At 34.7% G+C, this 17,428-nt stretch overlaps 3 protein-coding genes across 4 annotated transcripts in view; all 3 read left to right on the top strand.

Annotated features, from left to right (window-relative positions):
* LOC105170983 (protein DGS1, mitochondrial) lies at positions 3,359 to 12,156 on the top strand. Of its 2 annotated transcripts, XM_011091960.2 has the most exons (14): positions 3,359 to 3,713; positions 4,153 to 4,267; positions 4,359 to 4,562; positions 5,962 to 6,099; positions 6,278 to 6,439; positions 7,246 to 7,440; positions 7,896 to 7,996; positions 9,103 to 9,192; positions 10,147 to 10,219; positions 10,290 to 10,318; positions 10,404 to 10,527; positions 10,969 to 11,079; positions 11,270 to 11,370; positions 11,536 to 12,156. In XM_011091960.2, the coding sequence occupies exons 1-14, from the start codon at positions 3,478 to 3,480 to the stop codon at positions 11,654 to 11,656; spliced, it is 1,800 nt and encodes a 599-aa protein (XP_011090262.1). In that variant the 5' UTR covers positions 3,359 to 3,477; the 3' UTR covers positions 11,657 to 12,156. The 2 variants fall into 2 exon arrangements, with proteins under 2 accessions (XP_011090262.1, XP_011090263.1); XM_011091961.2 differs by lacking the exon at positions 3,359 to 3,713 and having other exon boundaries at positions 4,153 to 4,277.
* LOC105170982 (feruloyl CoA ortho-hydroxylase 1-like) lies at positions 12,486 to 15,436 on the top strand. Its single transcript, XM_011091958.2, has 2 exons — positions 12,486 to 13,403; positions 14,673 to 15,436. The coding sequence occupies exons 1-2, from the start codon at positions 12,907 to 12,909 to the stop codon at positions 15,244 to 15,246; spliced, it is 1,071 nt and encodes a 356-aa protein (XP_011090260.1). The 5' UTR covers positions 12,486 to 12,906; the 3' UTR covers positions 15,247 to 15,436.
* LOC105170981 (G2/mitotic-specific cyclin S13-7) overlaps positions 16,243 to 17,428 on the top strand; it is a 3,260-nt gene continuing 2,074 nt past the window's right edge. Inside the window, exons 1-2 of the mRNA XM_011091957.2 lie at positions 16,243 to 16,601; positions 17,290 to 17,422. Coding sequence (XP_011090259.1) covers positions 16,565 to 16,601; positions 17,290 to 17,422 — 170 coding nt within the window. The 5' untranslated portion in view covers positions 16,243 to 16,564. The remainder of the gene's footprint in view (positions 16,602 to 17,289; positions 17,423 to 17,428) is intronic.

The raw sequence follows: 17,428 nt of genomic DNA, 5'->3' as shown, positions 1-17,428 counted from the left end.
GCAATTGTACGATAATCAGGTCAGGGAGGAGGAGAATTTGACGAGAAGGTACGGTTCCATTTGGTAGCTCCTGCCTCAGAAAGTTGCGTCTTTGTTTCACCATCATTTTGATGTTTCTCACATTAGGGATGACATTCTAGTTGCAATGCTATATATTGATGTTGAAGTGTTCTATTTTTAAAAGTCAATTGTGAGTTTATTTATTCCTCATGTCAATTAACTTGCAAGTTTGAATACATTTATGCTTAACAAGTTAGTATATACATAAGCTTGTGTTTGCTGTAGACAATGTGCTTGCTCCATGTATTCATTATAAGAAATACTGCCTAAGGCCATGCATTTGAAAGGATGTTGGATGTAGTAGAGTTGTTAAATACACTGAGTGAACTTTTCACATTTTTGGCCTTTCTCTAAGATCTTTGTGTGTTTTCCCAACTTGTGTTTAATTTTTTGAATATCCATTTCCTTTTTCCGTTTATCCATCATGAACTATGGAATCATCATGCACTGAAAGATTACCATTCCAACAGGCAAATAATTATTTCAGTCAAGTCAATGATCTCCATTTGGGGAGGTTGAGAAATGTCCAAATAGGCCAAAATGGAGCATCGGATTGGAAGAAACTATGATTCGCCTATTTATTTCAAGATTATTCACTCATTTGATTGCCCTTTTTTGAGTTTGTTTTGTGCTTGAGGTGCGGTGACATCTAGAATTCTCATCTTAATTTCTTGCATTCTTGATCTTTCTGCTTATTTAAGTTCGCATCACTGTTAACATGACTATTTACTTGCGTGATGCTTCGAGTTGTTAAATTTCATAAGATATTACGATCTCAGATCTGTCATTTGGTCAACCTTTCAATTGTTTGATAGCTAGCTTTAGTTAGTGGTTGGACTAGTTTACTTGAACCTCATTTAGCAAATGTCATGACTCACAAGTAAAGGGGTTGTCAAGCTTGGAAAATGCCCGATCAATCTAGCAAAACGGTTACCCAGACTAGCTCTTGCTAGAACTGCCTTTAATAATGTAATATTGACCACATAAAACTTTTATGGGAAATTAAGGCTTCTCTAATTAATTATTGTTAATTCCAGTGGCTCGGTCTTTCTATTGCCTCACCTTTAAATTCCCTGGTACTTCTGAGTTGAACTGCCTCTTGCAGGGCAGGAAACGTAAGTACCTTTTTGTTTCATCATGTGATTTCTGAATCCTATTTGATTAAATCTTTCTATCAGTTCCTTTGGGTTTTCTATTGTCATGATTTGCTTGACCAAGCTGAAATCGATTGATAAACTTTTCCTTCTATTCATTGTGAATGAGCTCATGTCTTCCACTGCACCTTCCTCAATTCATAAAGAGGCGTGCAAAATCGTTATTTAAATAGAAATTGTAACTAATAATTAAACCCTTTTATTTATTTTTTTTCTGGCATAATTTTGGTGGAGAAGAATTAATTCAACAGTGGATTTGACATGATCATGAGGAATTAATTCAATTAATTAATATTTGATGATGATTTGAAGACGTATATACACCTGGAAAAGTATGTTCTTTGTCAATCGTGACTTTGATCACTTTCAATTAATCACCAAACTTCTTGGAATGTTTGATTTTGATTACTTACTAATTAAAATTAATTAATCCTGTCGCCGCTTGCTTTCTCTATTTCTTAAGCCAAAAGTAAACCGGAGGTCCAAAATATTGACTTATGGGTAATGATTGTTTTCTTGACTTCACCACTAATTACATAATGCCTTTATCTTAAGATTCACAAAGAAACATAGTACTAGTAATTAAAAATAGAAATCACAACATTTGACCACATTAAAAAAAAAAAAAAAAGCACATTGTAATATGATCGAATTCCCCACGATTTTTTTGTAATTTACAAATTTTTGTAATATGATCCAATTGAGCACCGATTTTTTCATTATGCAATTAAATTGAAAATATTAACAAATGAATTAATTTTAAAAATATTATATCAGTTTAATTCTTTATGAAATTAAAATTAAAACAAGAAATAAAATGATAACAAATGAACTTTATTTTAAATAGGGATAATTACCCTTCTCTTTCCTGATATTTGGTACAATTATACGTAGATTGTATGTGATTTGAAAAATTACAACTAGCACTCCTGATGTTTGCTTCCGTTTAACAAATAAGTCTATTTGTTGGTTAAAATTTTTTAAATTTGTTGATATTAATAAAAAAAATTAAAAGAAAATTGATATTTACTTTCAATTGACTTATTACTAACTTATTGTAGATCAAACAGTTTTTTTTTTTTTTTGGTTTGCTACTACATTTATAATGGTGAAGATATATTTCCTCATAAGCATTAACGTGTAAAGGCGTATGGGGGTAATTTGGTTATAAAAAGATTTATTTGACCTGTAATAAGTCAGTGATAAGTTTAGGGGTAAATATAGATATTTTTGTTATTTTTTTTATTAACATTAGCAAAAACAGACTAATTTGTCTAATGAACGGACTAATTTGTTAGATAGATGTAAGCAAATTTAAATGGTACTAAATGTAATTTATCAATCTACAAAGAATTTATATGTAATTATTCTAAATTTCAAAAATAGAAGTGTAATTATCCCTGTTAATATACTCATAAGTAAAATATCTTCCACATGAAAACTACAATGTTAAAGAAAGGATGAACAAAATAAGTATATCTAAATTATTATAGTCGTGATGCATTTTATCAGTGTTATCAAAGATAATTATTAGAGTTGTGTTAAAAAAAATAATAAATTATTAGAGTAACTGTAGTATGATATTGCAAACAATCCCCTAATATTGGAAACATACAAAAATTGCTCATTAGACTTATAATTAGTACCATCATGATATTGATTCAGCGTTGATATAGTCTTTATAGCTAATGGTTAGTATCAGAACTAATTATATATTCAATTTAATATATATTTTTTATGTAATAATTAGTGTATAATTTAATAAAAATAATTAATTATATATTTATTATGTGTTTGGTTCGATTTTGCTAAATCGTAAAATTTTTTTAGAAAATATATATATAAAATCATCTCAGCATCAGGCCTATGAAGCGTGCAACATTTCTTTCCATCCAGTTGGTAGTTGGGCCTTGTAGGTGTTGGTCTCTTCAAAGGCCCAATACCAACAATGAATACAACAATATCCATTTTCAATAATATAATTTTAAATCCAACAAATTAAATATGTGTTCTAAGAGTTTCAATTACTTTGCAACATATCCAATTAAATGGCCCAATTGATGGAGAGAATCGGAATAAATATCCAAAGCCCAAATGTGAAAATTACTACTCCTTTTCTAATTTATTTTCCGCCGGACGACTGTTCAATTTTCATTTTATTTACAACTTCTCTGCACAATTCCGCTTCCTCCCCAAGTTCCTTCCACAGCCTTCTCTCGCATACAATCGGAGAAAGAGTTTGAGAGTTTGGGTTGCTGCAGGAATGGAGGAAGAGTCTCCATTGCCTTCCAACAACGTCAGAGCTCTACTTTCATTCTACTCCAACTATTTTCATAACCGCCTCCGCACCTTCTTCCCACTTTCTCTGACTTCCCAGGACAGTTTCCTATTGAGGATTGCCAACTTCTATGGCTCTTCGAAACGGCGTCGGAGGAAAACTTGCCTCCCTCTCCCGTTGCCCTCTGCCGCCGCTGCTGCTTCACTTGACCGATCTCCTGCGTATGAATTTAGTTGATTGTTGGTTTTCCTTCTTTCTTTGGAGAATTGGATTAATGCTCATCTTTTTTTTTTATTTATTTTCTGCTGGGACATAGTTGTGTTGCATCGTGGAGAGGGGGAGAATGCAAACTTTTGTTCAAGAAGCCTGTTATTTAGATATTTGTTTGTTGAAAAAATGTGGTATTTTATGCAAGAACCGTGTTATTATAGTATTTTGTTATCGAGAATTTTTCATTATATGATTCTAAGTGGTCTTATTGATTAATTGAAGTAGTTAAAAAAAGTGGTGAGTTTGTTTGCCTCTTTTAAATGACTGATTATTTGGATTGAATTTATGGATGACCTTTGCAGACAGTTTTCTGTTCATTATTTAGTTGGATAAAGAAGCAGCTAGATCAAGGTTTGTGAATGCTAAATGTTGTCTCATTTCCACATGCAGGATTACAACAGAGGCATGTAGAAGTTTTGATCTTTTGGAGGATATTATTGAGCGCACACTTCAAAATTTGCACAGCATCCAGAAGAATTTAAGTTTCTGGCAATCAAAAGCTGAGGTTAGCATGAGTAAGTGTTTATGGTGTGGTGTGGTGGAAGTTAGTAGCTGGTAACAATTTGGTATCAAGCTCAATGCAATTCATGTTTCAGGGTACAAATGCTCGGAAAGCATACTTCATGATATGTGAACGAGGGCCGTGTGCATTTATTAATGGTACTGTGCAACTGATACGTGATTGTCTTGCTGATGGTTCTAGCATGCAGAAGCTCTATTGTTCAGCATCTTCTCATATATCTGAGAGGATCAGTGTATTGACTAGTTTAAGATACTATTTGGCTGCATTTTTGGCCAAGGTTAGATATTTTGTTTCATCATTTATATTGTGGTACTTAAAGTTAGATATCCATTTTCTGTTTAAGCTATTTTGGTGTCATAAGTTTGTACCGTCATAAATCCTTCAGGATATTGGGAGGAAACAAGAGTGGTTACCACTAAACAGGCCTGCCTGTTTGGGGTTTTAAGTAAGGCTTCTGTGGAGCCAAATTTTGGATGCTTCATCTTGAAGTTGACAACTGAAGAATATAACTTCACACAACTCAATAAGCTTATTTACTGATCATACATTCTAAATAACATTAAGCACATCCAAAGATATAGCTGATTGATTGGCGATACCACAAAATACTGCAACTTTGCAAATGTATAAGAGATTGAATTTTCTGAAACTCTTATAGGTATCAACAATCCGAGATAGACCTGGTTATTTCATAGGTTAGTAACATAAAGTAAGACTCTTTTTTCTATTATCAAAGAATCGTCATATATACAGACTACTCTTAGCAATTTTGCTGAGCTTTTGCTTGCAATCAATTGGATTTTGATTATTGGTTATTGATTCATCAACTTTCTATCATTGTATTTTTTATTACTCAATGCTGATGACCTCCTTCATCAGGCTACACTTGACCTTTTCTTTTCAAAGTAAGATGCATTTTGTATTTTTTATTTCTTTACTTCAGGTACATTTCCTTTTTGTTATCTTCAGTCTGGGATAAACTGCATAGATGTCCTCTAGATAAAAGATTCTACCATTTGTTTCTTTAGTTGTTTTTATGGTAGGACAGAATGCGTCTGTGGAAGATGCCTTTGGAAAAGAGGTGAAGACTTTAATTTTGCCTTACTTTATCTGTATTCTCCTTTCACCTATTGCTTCCATTTTCAAGACCTCTTCAGCCACTTAAGTTTCTACAAACTGTTCAGCACCTAATGAGAAAATATATAAACTTGCAACCTCTTGTTAGTTTGACAAGTTAATTCAGCCAAATAACAAAGATTGCACCGAGGCAGCAGATACTTGATATCAACATACAAATGTCTAGAACACAATATTACTAGGTAAATATAGTACCAAATTTTAGCTATAATAAGCTGAATCAAATTATATCTTTAGGATATCCTCTACTTTATTTTTCTATAAAGCTTCTGTTGTTGTATTTACATTTTTACCATAATTGAACACTATAAGCTCATAGTAGGATTGAGCGATTTGAATTAAAATCAGTGTGATTTAATAAATCAGCTACCTTGCTACTTTTTTCTTCAGTTTGGCAAGGAAAGGCCCTAGTTCTGTTAGGGAAGTAAATGCAGGAACACTCACCTAAATTATCTTTCAGATCCTTCTTTAATTCTTCTTGATATCTATCTGCTTTGGCTCTTATTATTAATTTTATAATTACTTGGCAATGGACATAGGTCTATACTGAGGTTGACGCAATTGGAGAGGATCTGGTTAAAGATGTGGAGAGCTCAGTCCCCTCCTTATTGGTTGCTATCAATGATTTATTTCTGAAATTGGAGGCATCTATTGGCCAATTTCATGCAAATCGCCGCGTAAGTCAGAGATTAAGTAACTACTATTTCCAATTAATATATTCCTGAACGTTGAATAATGTTCTATATCTTTCCCGCGTACCTCTGTTGTACAAAGCACAAATAGCCTGTTGCTGCTGCTTAAATTCTCCGTTTACTGATCTCCCAGCAAATTATTTATTGTACAATGCGTGTGCAGAGTGGCTCATCTGTGGATGGAAGCTATTCACATCCTCTGCTGTTTGCAAAACTTCCTGAAGTAAGCCAGGAAGGTTATCAGTGGACGGATTATGAGATTAGCGACGCGATCAACTTAATATATGAAAACCTACACAGATTGGACTCTTATTTGTCTGTGCTTGTAAGAGCTCTTGTCCAATATGATTCTCATTGACGTGCTCTCTTGGGCATTATTTTTCTTATGATTTCTGCACTTATTTCCAATTCTGTTGCATGCAAGAACCATTACCTGGAATTAATTTCATATATTACTGTGACAATGTTTGCATAGGTCTCCAAGCGACGTAACTGTCATTATTTCATCAGAAGTACTGTTATTTCAAATAGAAGGAATGGTTATCAAAAAGATTAAGGAATTTTGGAAATATACAATTATGATTTCAGAATTTCTTAGTTGTTTACAAATACAATGGGACTTTAAGACATAAAGAAAAACTGAAGCAGGTTTTCCTTGTGATTTTCACTGGAACATGCTTGTATCTTTAATTTAGTTGGCAATTGTGTTGGAGTGCTGATAACACTCACTCTAAGCAACTCTGGTACACTTGAATTGTGTGTTGTCTGATTTTAATGTTAAGTGGTATGAAGTGGCGGGACGCTTGTGTTGTGTTAACTCTTTACACAAAATATGCAGAATAGTGTAATGTGTTGACTTCACATATTATTTGCAAAAAATAAAAAATAAAAAATAAAAAATGTTTCACATGTATATAACCATGTAGGGTCTAGTTTGGTGTTTACGTTCGCTCTCATTCTTCCAGCAATGTTTATATCCTCTAAGGTAGATTTGGTTTGGACAAGATAGCAGTTTATATGATTCTAGGATAGAGTTATGTTGCATGATCACATGACATGTTTCTTGCATTTGCATTGTGCAAACTGAGTTACATTTTCATTTCGATTTCTACCCATCTTGAGCTCATTTAGGTTTCCAAACATCGCAAGCCAAGGACAGTAACTTTGTATTGGATGCGTTATAGCTGTGGAGCTCTTGGCATTTCTGTTTGTTCATTATGGCTTCTTCGTCATAGCAAGTTGATGGGAAGCTCTGACATTGACAATTGGATCCGTGAGGCAAAGGATTCAACCATAAGTTTTTGGAACGATCATGTAGAGCAGCCAGTAAGATTCATTGAATCCCTCCAAGTTATCTTTAGCAGGTTTTTTGGTGTAATTCATGTGAGCTCGCGGCTAGACACTCTTTTTTGCTGATTGTTCAAGTGCTAGCTGATACAGCTGGATGAGTTATATAAAAAATGGTTCAATCTTCAGAGAAACACCTGGTACTGAATGTGTATCTTGGGACCTCTATAACAGCCATCTTGAGGATAAGAAGAAAAAAATTTCTTGTTTATATTCAATCATTTGTGAAGAATGTTCTCTTTTCAGTTTCTTGTGAAGGATACTGGGTAACTAGTGACTTTAAAAATCATGTTTCTTATGGCCAAAAGATATTTGTTGTCAATATTTGAGCTTTTGCAATAACTGAAAGTCGCTTAGTTTTTTATGCTTAATGTTATTCACTGATATGACTCTACTTTTAAACTATTCACTTTTTTTTTTCATTTTGTAATTAGGTTTTGGCTATAAGGAATGAACTCTTTGAGACCTTCAGGAAAAGGCAAAAGGGTGTAATGGAACGTGAAGAAGTGCAGTTGACAGCTGATTCTCTACATAGGTTTAGCTAGTTTATACTTGATAGCTTATTAGAAGAAATGTTAGTTTATTTAGTTTCTTCTATTAATTTTTTTTAATGTTAGCTTCCCATATGAAAATTTTTCGGCCATTGTTTCCGTAAGTTTGTTCTCTCCACACATACATAGTTCCGGTTGGGGCTAATAGTTGGTGTATTCTCTACTTACCTACATTTAAATCTTAATCATTGTGTGATAGCTTGTTTTCATGCGATATGGCTTTTATTTAAAAGCATATGTCTCATTCTACTCGGTAATTGTGCCTTATGTTAGGTTCTGGAATTCCTATATAAAGTAGAACCTTGTTAGCTTCCTATATTCTACTATGTGTTTTTTCCTTGAGTTTAATTCATTATTCCTCCTTTCTTTGAGGACTGGTGGTATCACATACATCAATATCTTTGTCAATTATGAACCAGATGCTGCTGCATTGTTTGTAGATCGTAACTTTTGAATGTTTGATGATAGTGCACAACTTTCACAAGATACTTAACAAATAATCAAAGTTGTCTTGCATTTATTACTTTTGCTAGTTTCATCTCCCAGCTAATGATTGTTTGGTTCAATGAGAGGAAAGGGGAAGTGATAGGCGGATAGCGGTTAAAACTTGCTTTACATAGGAGAAGTGTAATACTTCTCCTTCTAATTCCTTACTGTGATGCAAAGGGAAGTAAATATCAAATACTTCCCCTTGTTTGTTATGATGAAATTAAAGTGGGTATTGAAAAATTAATCTTTATAGTTTCACCAATTGGTCCAATTCTTTATTGTGTATGCCACTGAATAAGTTACTATTAGAACAAAATCAAATTGCTCCTACCGAATTATCAAAAAATAAACTTGAAAAAGTCTTTAGCAAAGTAATAAGAGGTCAAATTATTGAGAGAATGCAGCATTTGGATCTTATGCCTCTTGCTCCATTCTTCTAGTCTTGTAGAGGATTACCATGTTGCATGCTCTTACTAACTTTTTGCTCCTTGAGAGCTCTAATTTTCATCAGTTCGCGGAGACAAAACATACTTGGTATTTCATTTTTCAATTTTTTTTGTGTGGCCTGCTTCCTGACACTATAATTGTTTTCTCTTTGCAGAATGCTCTTAGCTTTCAGCGAGCAGACAGTAGGTAAAAAGTTTCCAGAGAATGCATCTGACCAGGAAATGCTTGAGATTGTAATGACCAGGTAATTATTTTTCACTTTATAAAAATGTTGGGAGTGTCTCTTAAACAATGGTGCAAAATGTTGAAAACCTGTGCTACAAGCCATCTCTCTTTATAATAGCATAAAGGTAGCTTTATATCACTATTTCAGCTCATTTTTCTTGATTTTGCCTCTGGTATTAGCCAGTTCCTTTAATTTCTTGATTTTGATTGCTACAAAACTTGTAGTGTAAGAGTTATTTTATGAACTCCAAACCACCATAAACTTGTCGTCATTAGATGAGCAATATCTTGTTTTTCAGTTTCTTCATTTTGTCTGCTTTACTTTTTAAGCCAGGTGGCACTGATAATTTCATCTAGCAGACCAATTCTATGCATCTACCTGTCCAAACGAGGTTCTCTTGTCCTAATTTAGTTCTTTGATCAGTCAAATTATTCTTGGGTCTATTTTGTGGTTGGATTTATAATTTCTTTTGCTCTTTTGAGTTTAGGGCATTTTCCATTTCTACATGTTTATGATTTTTATTCAGTTATAACTTATATATTTTTGTTTTAGGACAAGTTCTTTAGGGGTCCTGTTGTACTTGCATTTGTGAATGAACCTTCTTTTGCCAAGTCGAGCACGAAAAGCAGGATTCTTAATCTTGGAAGTTGTGACATGCAAAAACTTCAGTTGGATGGTACTAACCTGACAGCAGACAAGCATTTCAATATCAAAAAGAATTCCTAATTAATGATTACTGGTGATCAATTTTGTAATTTGGAAGGTGGAGAATGTTATCCAATATTAGGTCCTGCAAATTAAAACGTTTTGACCAATTCTGTCTCAATGACAAAGTGATATGATTGCTAGACCTTGTAACTTTAATGTGCCTGCCGATCTTAGGATCTGAACAAGCGTACTCCAATGCTTGTGTCTTGATCTCTGTTTGAGCAGGAAATGATGAACAAAATACTAAAGGACTTGAATTTTTAGGTATGAGAAAGAACTTATGCATCCAATCCAGGGTCTTGTAGGTGGAGAGCTTGTTCGCGCTCTTCTTATTCAGGTAACATTCTTGACTTCAGTGCAGTCAATAGTTTCTGGTCTTGTCACCTGATACAAGTTACCGACTGCAGGTTCAGAAGCTAAAACTGGATATTGAAGAGTGAGTGAGTTCACTAATATTTCTTACTTAAGTCATGTAATTTTCAACTGGAAGTTTGTCCTCTATAATTAATTCTTTACAACAGAGCAATGCTCGAGCTAGATCAGATCCTGAGGGCCAACGAAATCAACTTTGCAATTCTAGCTGCTTTACCAGCTTTCTTTCTCTCCCTCATTCTAGCTATGTTAGTGCGAGCATGGATTAAACAGGTAAGCAATTTGTAAAAATCTTTTTACGTGTTCACGGTATGACTATACAAGGGTGATGTTTCTCTATTTTCTAGCTGCATCATATGTTCTATACATGTTTCTAAGGTTTAAATTTAATTATACTCTTTGTTGTTGTTTGATATGGTAATCAACTTTTTATGATCTAAGTATAGCTTACAAGCTTACTTTAAATCTTATTACATTGTTCAGTTTTTGCTCATATCTAATAATTAAAACAAAGCACAATCATCATCGATATAGCTATTGTTTAATTCAGTATTCAGGTGCACTGAGCCTCATATTTTTTATTGAGCTTGATTTTTCCTCTTGCAATTAGACAGTGATCTAAGCATTATTGTACCATTTAGCATTTGAAGAATTATCATGCTACATGTAGCTGAATATCATAATGGATATCTGGCTTCTTATATCTTGAATTAGGATACGAGAGCTGAAGGTAGAGGAAGAGTTGCCCGTATTCAAAGAAGGCTTCTGCTAGTGGAAATTGAAAGAGCGATAATGCAGTGTCAGAGTTGCAAAGATCAAGGCTTGGTACGGACACTCATTATTTGATTACTACATCAACACATTATCATGTTCAGCAGAGAATGGTTTCACCCAGACTTCTTTATGAATTAAACTGTAAATGAGATTTGTTTTGCATTTCATTTTTTTAAAGATAATAGTTATTTATCTGTTTATAGTCAGAAATAATTCATTTTGTTGGCATGGAATTTTGCAGGAGAATGATGCTCAATGCATGTATGGTCTTGTGCTGTGTTTTCTTGATTCCCTACATACTGTGGTGGAGGGGCATGCAAAAGCAACCGGTGAATGGATATGGTTAGTTTCTTCTTCACCTATGTGATGCTATTATTTGAAACTGATCTCATCTCTCTCTCACTCTCCCTCCGCACCTCTACCTCTATCTCTACCTCTCCTCGATGCCGAGTGAGGGGAAAGCACATAATGATATGATTAATATCTAACCATCTATCATCTCATCAGTTTAAGACAGGACATCATCGATTTGGCGAAGCCAGGCATCCCAACTGAACATAAGCTCCGTATTGCATGGCGCATGGAGCGGGTGTATGAGTGCTTACTTCCGTCATCGAAACGCCACTAACTGTGTCGGAATGCTATTTCCCAGATGCTGGCACCTTGATCTTGTGTCGGATTTTGTAGTCTCATGGAAGATTGTTCTTAACCATGCTGTGGCCTTTCACGCACAATTCCTTTTACTTGCTGTGAGGACTGTTTCCATTTCCTGAAATCAGGTACTCCCTAAAGCTATTCGGAGGCACTTTGCCTGATTGAATTCCAACCTGTTGGCTATGTTGAAGCGATGTCATAACTTGCGACTAATAATTCATAATTCGACTTGAGCAGTACTCAAGTGGGCGGTGGTTTTCTTGATGTTCTCCCGATTGTTGTTTTTTTGTTAATGTAATTCTTACCACAGTCAAGGGCTTCCTTCATCGATCTCTTTTGTTCTAACCGATTTTCTGAAAATGTTCTCAGCACTTTATCATCAGTTTGTTCGGTTTTTGGAATTTATTCTTCCTTCTGAAAATACTTTGTTTTACTATTCATAAAGATCATGTGATTGTCATATTTCGATGCAAACATACAGCAACACCAAATTCTGTCGAAACTTCGTCGTTTTATGTGAACACCAGAATAGACTTGTCTTTTAATACACTACCAAAAGGTTCATTACAGGAGCAAAGGAAACTGAGCTTACATAGATATATGTACATTATTATACAAAAAATTAGTAAGGCCTAAATAAATTATTTACTCTTAGTTAAGGAATAATTACATCTAACACTCCTTTATTTAAGATACATTTACACAAATTATTTATGCTTTTTCGAATTACATATTATATATTTTCTAAAAAATACACATACATCTTCCAAAACATTAACTATTACTACTTTTTGGTTGAAACTAGTAATTTCTGTAATTACTTAAAAATGTGAGTGGTTTGTATAAATAGGTCATATATAAAAAAAAGTGTAAGTATGGTTGTTCAATAAGGTAGTATGTTCGGATGTCTCCTTTCTAAGATCAAATTTAAAATATTTACTCAAAAAATTTTAAGGTGTTGTACTAGAAATTTCATGGTGGATGGAATTCTGTCTCTGAGGATAATATGAATTTTAGTGATTGTTGAATATCATTTTTAAAAAATATTTCTTGGCAATTATAATATTTTGATGTGGTGGGTGATATATACCACTTCAGTGTTTTCTATTGAGAAAAAGAAACATTTAAATCCAATGAAATATCATTAGATTCTGAAGTCCCAATTCCTGGCCAAAATTTGCTCCTCCGAATCTACCAACTCCCACTTCAGTAGGACACCGAAAAATGTCTGAACTACTCTCGGAACCCGACAACCTCATAGATTTTATGCTGAACAAAGGAAATGGAGTGAAGGGTCTCTCTCAGATAAACCTTAAACAAATCCCAGATCGATTCATCCAGCCCCCTGAAGAAAGATTGGACCATATCCAAATTGCGACCCAAGAATCCGTACCCGTTATCGATGTGTCCAGATGGGATGACCCGGGAATTGCAGAATCAATCTGCGAGGCAGCAGCCAAGTGGGGTTTCTTTCAGATCATCAATCATGGAATCCCAGATGAGGTTCTTGAAAATGTGAAGAGGGCTGCTCATGATTTCTTTGAGTTGCCTGTTGAGGAGAGGAGGAGGTATTTGAAGGAGAATTCTCCCACTCACACTGTGATGTTGAAGACTAGCTTTAGTCCTCTTGCTGAGAAGATTTTGGAGTGGAAAGACTATCTTATGCACTACTGTGATGGCCAAGAAAATGAGCATTCCAAGTTCTGGCCACCTTTGTCTAGGTGAGTTATTGTCGGCAGATTGATGACTTTTTATGTTCATGTTGTCAAAATTAAGACATGTGATTTATTGTTAGCATAAGCAGAGGTATGAGGTGCTCTTTTGAAGCGTTTAATGTGGTGTGGGAGATACTATATTGGCCTTCTTGTGGGTTGAAATTCTTATACTAATAAAGATATTTACTAGTGTAGGAAGTGGTGATGGTGGTTTCAGCCAATGACAGTGGATGAACATGTAATCTCTTCTTTGGCTGAAAAACCTAAGGCTACATTTGGGAGTGAGGATTTGGAGTAAGAATCCAAATAATTGTATATTAAATAGATTTGGAATTCATTATAATGCCACAAAATATAGTTCGAAATGAAAGCTCGAGGATTTCAAATCGAATCTTTTGTAGTATGAAGTTATTTAGGCAAGTCGGATGAATTTGTTATTATGGATTTGAAAGAAAAGATTGTATGGTTAAGAGTGGAAAGTTGCAAGGTTATGCTCTTATACTTGGAATCGCAAGGTAGTTTGTATGGGAATAAATGCTCTAATTCGGTAAATGTGTAGTTGGTTTTACTGGTTTCTTTCGATGTCTCATATGTTGTATTTTGTGTTACTTTATGATAATCATTGGCACATTGATTCTGTTAATCCTTGAGCTGATAATAGTCTTATCTCAAACTTAGAGTATAGATTTTTCATTAGCAGAGTATGAGAAACAACCCCAGCACACAACAGCGGTTCAAAATTTTAACTTGTGCTGAAGTTGGGAATGTAGATTTGTTTAATGCTAGGCAGATGACAGCCTCAGTGGTCAACTCATGTTCATTATGTATGCTTCTATCACTGTCTAGGCCATGTTTGGTTGTGCATCTTTTGATACGTTATCGGTAAGTAATCCATCATATCCAGACAATGCTTATGCTAATGCCATAGCTATGTAGAAGATCAACGCTTGACAAGCTCTGTTGATACTTTTTCGTTTGTGGATTCTGTGTTCTCTTGATGCTATTAAAACTGCTATACAATGTGTCTGAAGAGTAATGGTCTTACAACTCTTCACTTGAGGGGTATGACTTCATTTGAAATGTGAGGTGTCTGAACTTGCACCACTTAAACATGACTGATACGGCTTTGGATCCAATTCCATGCTAAGACAATTAACACGATAACAGCTCCTTTTCTCTTGAATTTATTATCAGTAGAACTCTTAGTGTTGCTGGTTTTACCCGCATGTCGTCATGCCAATACCGACTAATCAACATTCTGTTGCTTCTCCGCAGAGATCAAGTTTTGGACTACGTAAACTGGATAAAGCCCATTATCAGAAAGCTACTGACAGTGTTGCTCAATGGTATTAAGGTGGAACAAATTGACAAGGTCAAAGAATCCGCCTTGATGGGCTCACCAGTTGTCACCCTTCTCTACTACCCCAAGTGTCCGAACCCCAATGTTGCAGCTGGAGCTGGCCGTCACTCTGATGTGTCATCAATCACCATCCTCCTACAAGACGACGTAGGTGGACTCTACGTACGAGCAACTGAAGGCGACCAGTGGATCCATATAGCACCAACCAAAGGAGCTCTTGTTGTAAACATCGGAGATGTGCTGCAGATCATGAGCAACGACAGGTACAAAAGCATCGAGCATCGTGTATTTGTGAATGGGAGCAAGAACAGGGTTTCCGTGCCCGTCTTTGTCAACCCTTCAAGTGACGCCATCATTGGCCCTCTGCCGGAAGTGCTGAAGGCCGGAGAGAAACCAATCTATAAACATGTTGTCTTCTCGGATTACTTCAATTACTTCTTTAGTAAAGGTCATGATGGCAAACGATCGCTGGATTATGCGAAAATATGACGTGTTTGTGTTTTGTAGGATAGCTTATCTTCACAAGTCTTGCTGTCTTCTTGCATAGGCTGTGTCATATACTCACAGATTTATCTCCGGACGGCGATAGTTCTGATCTTTGTATGTTCCTATGCTTAAAGTCTTGTAAAACTGTGCTATACTTTTCCTGATAATCGTATATTCGACAAATTTGAAATTATGTTGCATCCTTTTCAAATTATGCTTTCATGTTCATTCAATTTTTTTGTAAGATTCCATTTCAATTATGTTTTCACATATTGCAAATATAATATATATATATATATATATATATATTTTCTCCCAAATATTCCTCTGTTTCAATCTATTCATTTTTTACTATTATCACACACACACACATACATATATAATTCATTGTATTTGTATATACAATGTAACGAATCATTTAAAATGAAAAAAATTAAATTATGTTATAATACACAATTCAAAGTGATGCTTAAATACAAGATTATAAATGCAATTATTAAAGATACATTCAACAAATATTTCTCAGTCTTCTCGATTTATTACTGTAAAACATGTTATAATATAAATTAATAACAAAAATATTTTTTACTGAAATTTAATAAAATTCTCGATTTATTAAAAATTTAAGAGCAACATTTCTTTTGGATAATAATAAAAAATAAGATATTATATTTGATCTACCCAATATTGTTTTACTATCGAATTTCCACAGAATTTATCGAAAATTTAAAAAATAAATTGCGTTTTTAATTTCATGTTATTAAAAAATTAAAGAAGAAATGTTGCCAATATGTAATTTGGCAAAATTGGCAGAAAAATTGAAAAAAAAATGCAAAATCCAGATGGAAAAAGTAGCTCATGGAAACGGTAAATTTTGAGGCTCTTTTGCGCTCTACCTTCTAACGGCTAGTAAAACTTTACACAGTCTCTTCCCGATCGGAACCGTCCAATCAAGGGCAATCCAACGGATGGTGCTCAAAGCTGAAGAATATGACCGTTGTTAGTAAGAGGCGTCACTCGGCCCTCACCGTTTTATATCCCTAGCGCTCCGCCTAAACCTCTCTTCTCTGCATCATTCTTCTCGGAATATAGAAATTACAGAAAAGAATTGTTAGAGAGAGAGAGAGAGGGAATTCTAGAGAGAGAAAATAGAGGTGTTTCTTGCATAGTGGCGACTGAAAACCCAGAAGAAGGAGAGGCGGGCAACGGCCGTCTCCAGGTGTTTTTGTCGTCGTTTTGGGCTAGTCTTGGAGGAGTTTTTGGGGGACACAGCAACAATCAGAAAGAACCGGAGATAGAAGAAGAAGAGTTAGATTTAGAGATGGCTTCAAGAGCTGTTGTTCCCGAGCAACCCAGAGGTAGTGCTAGTGTCAATGAATTTGGCACGAGTCACTTTTTTTGTTTTGTTTTTTTTTTTTTTTGTGTGTGTGTGTTAACATAATTTGATTTTTGTGAGTTTTAATGTGGTGAGATGTGATGATTCTTGTCCTTAAAACGTATGACTGTCTTGAGGGTTTAGTGATCATCAATGTGGAGATTGCTGGATTTTCTCTCTTTATGTTCAATCTTGATGATATTTTGGTGCAATCTTGAATAGGCATTCTGGGGTTTCTGCTGATCTGATTTGGGTGATGATAAGTTCATAGGTTTAAGTTTTCTTTTGATATCTGCATGGGGTTTTTGTTGAGGAGAAGTATGCCTTTTTTCCTGTAATCATAATATGGTCTCTGTTACATCCTTAGAAGGCTTGATTTTAGTTAATATACATGTTCATTTCTTGATTCTTCTCTGATTATCCTTGAGATGGATTTTTGATTGGTGGGTCTTAAAAGAATCTGATCCATGGTTAGCACTCTGTTAAATTTCATGACTGAGTTATATTTGACTAATATTTGTGTATAGTCTATGTTAGGACAAAGAGTAAAGTCTGGTATTGTCTAAACATACATTAAGATTTCCCTTTGCATCTCTGAAATTAAGCTCTTGAAAAAGAGTTTCATGTGATTTGATATGTCAAGTGCATAATTCATCGATTTCGTGATTTAGTTGGAGGAGGGAAGCAGAAAAATGCACAAGCTGAAGGTAGAAACCGGCGGGTTCTAAGAGACATTGGAAACTTGGTAGCCGCACCAGCTGTGGAGGGGAAGCCTCAGAATCAGATCACTCGGCCGATAACACGGTTCAG

This window comes from Sesamum indicum, linkage group LG9, assembly GCF_000512975.1.
Source record: "Sesamum indicum cultivar Zhongzhi No. 13 linkage group LG9, S_indicum_v1.0, whole genome shotgun sequence".
In the NCBI taxonomy this organism is placed as follows: Eukaryota; Viridiplantae; Streptophyta; class Magnoliopsida; order Lamiales; family Pedaliaceae; genus Sesamum; species Sesamum indicum.
Note: the sequence above shows the minus strand (reverse complement) of the source record. Positions and strands in the feature narration are given on the sequence as shown.

Excerpts from the sequence above, each read along its gene's own strand:
- LOC105170982 (XM_011091958.2), top strand. The coding sequence starts at position 12,907 with ATGTCTGAACTACTCTCGGAACCCGACAACCTCATAGATTTTATGCTG. Across the intron at positions 13,404-14,672 it reads TTCTGGCCACCTTTGTCTAG|AGATCAAGTTTTGGACTACG; the intron begins GTGAGTTATTGT and ends GCTTCTCCGCAG.
- LOC105170983 (XM_011091960.2), top strand. The coding sequence starts at position 3,478 with ATGGAGGAAGAGTCTCCATTGCCTTCCAACAACGTCAGAGCTCTACTT. Across the intron at positions 7,441-7,895 it reads ACGATCATGTAGAGCAGCCA|GTTTTGGCTATAAGGAATGA; the intron begins GTAAGATTCATT and ends TTTTGTAATTAG. Across the intron at positions 10,220-10,289 it reads TTCGCGCTCTTCTTATTCAG|GTTCAGAAGCTAAAACTGGA; the intron begins GTAACATTCTTG and ends TACCGACTGCAG.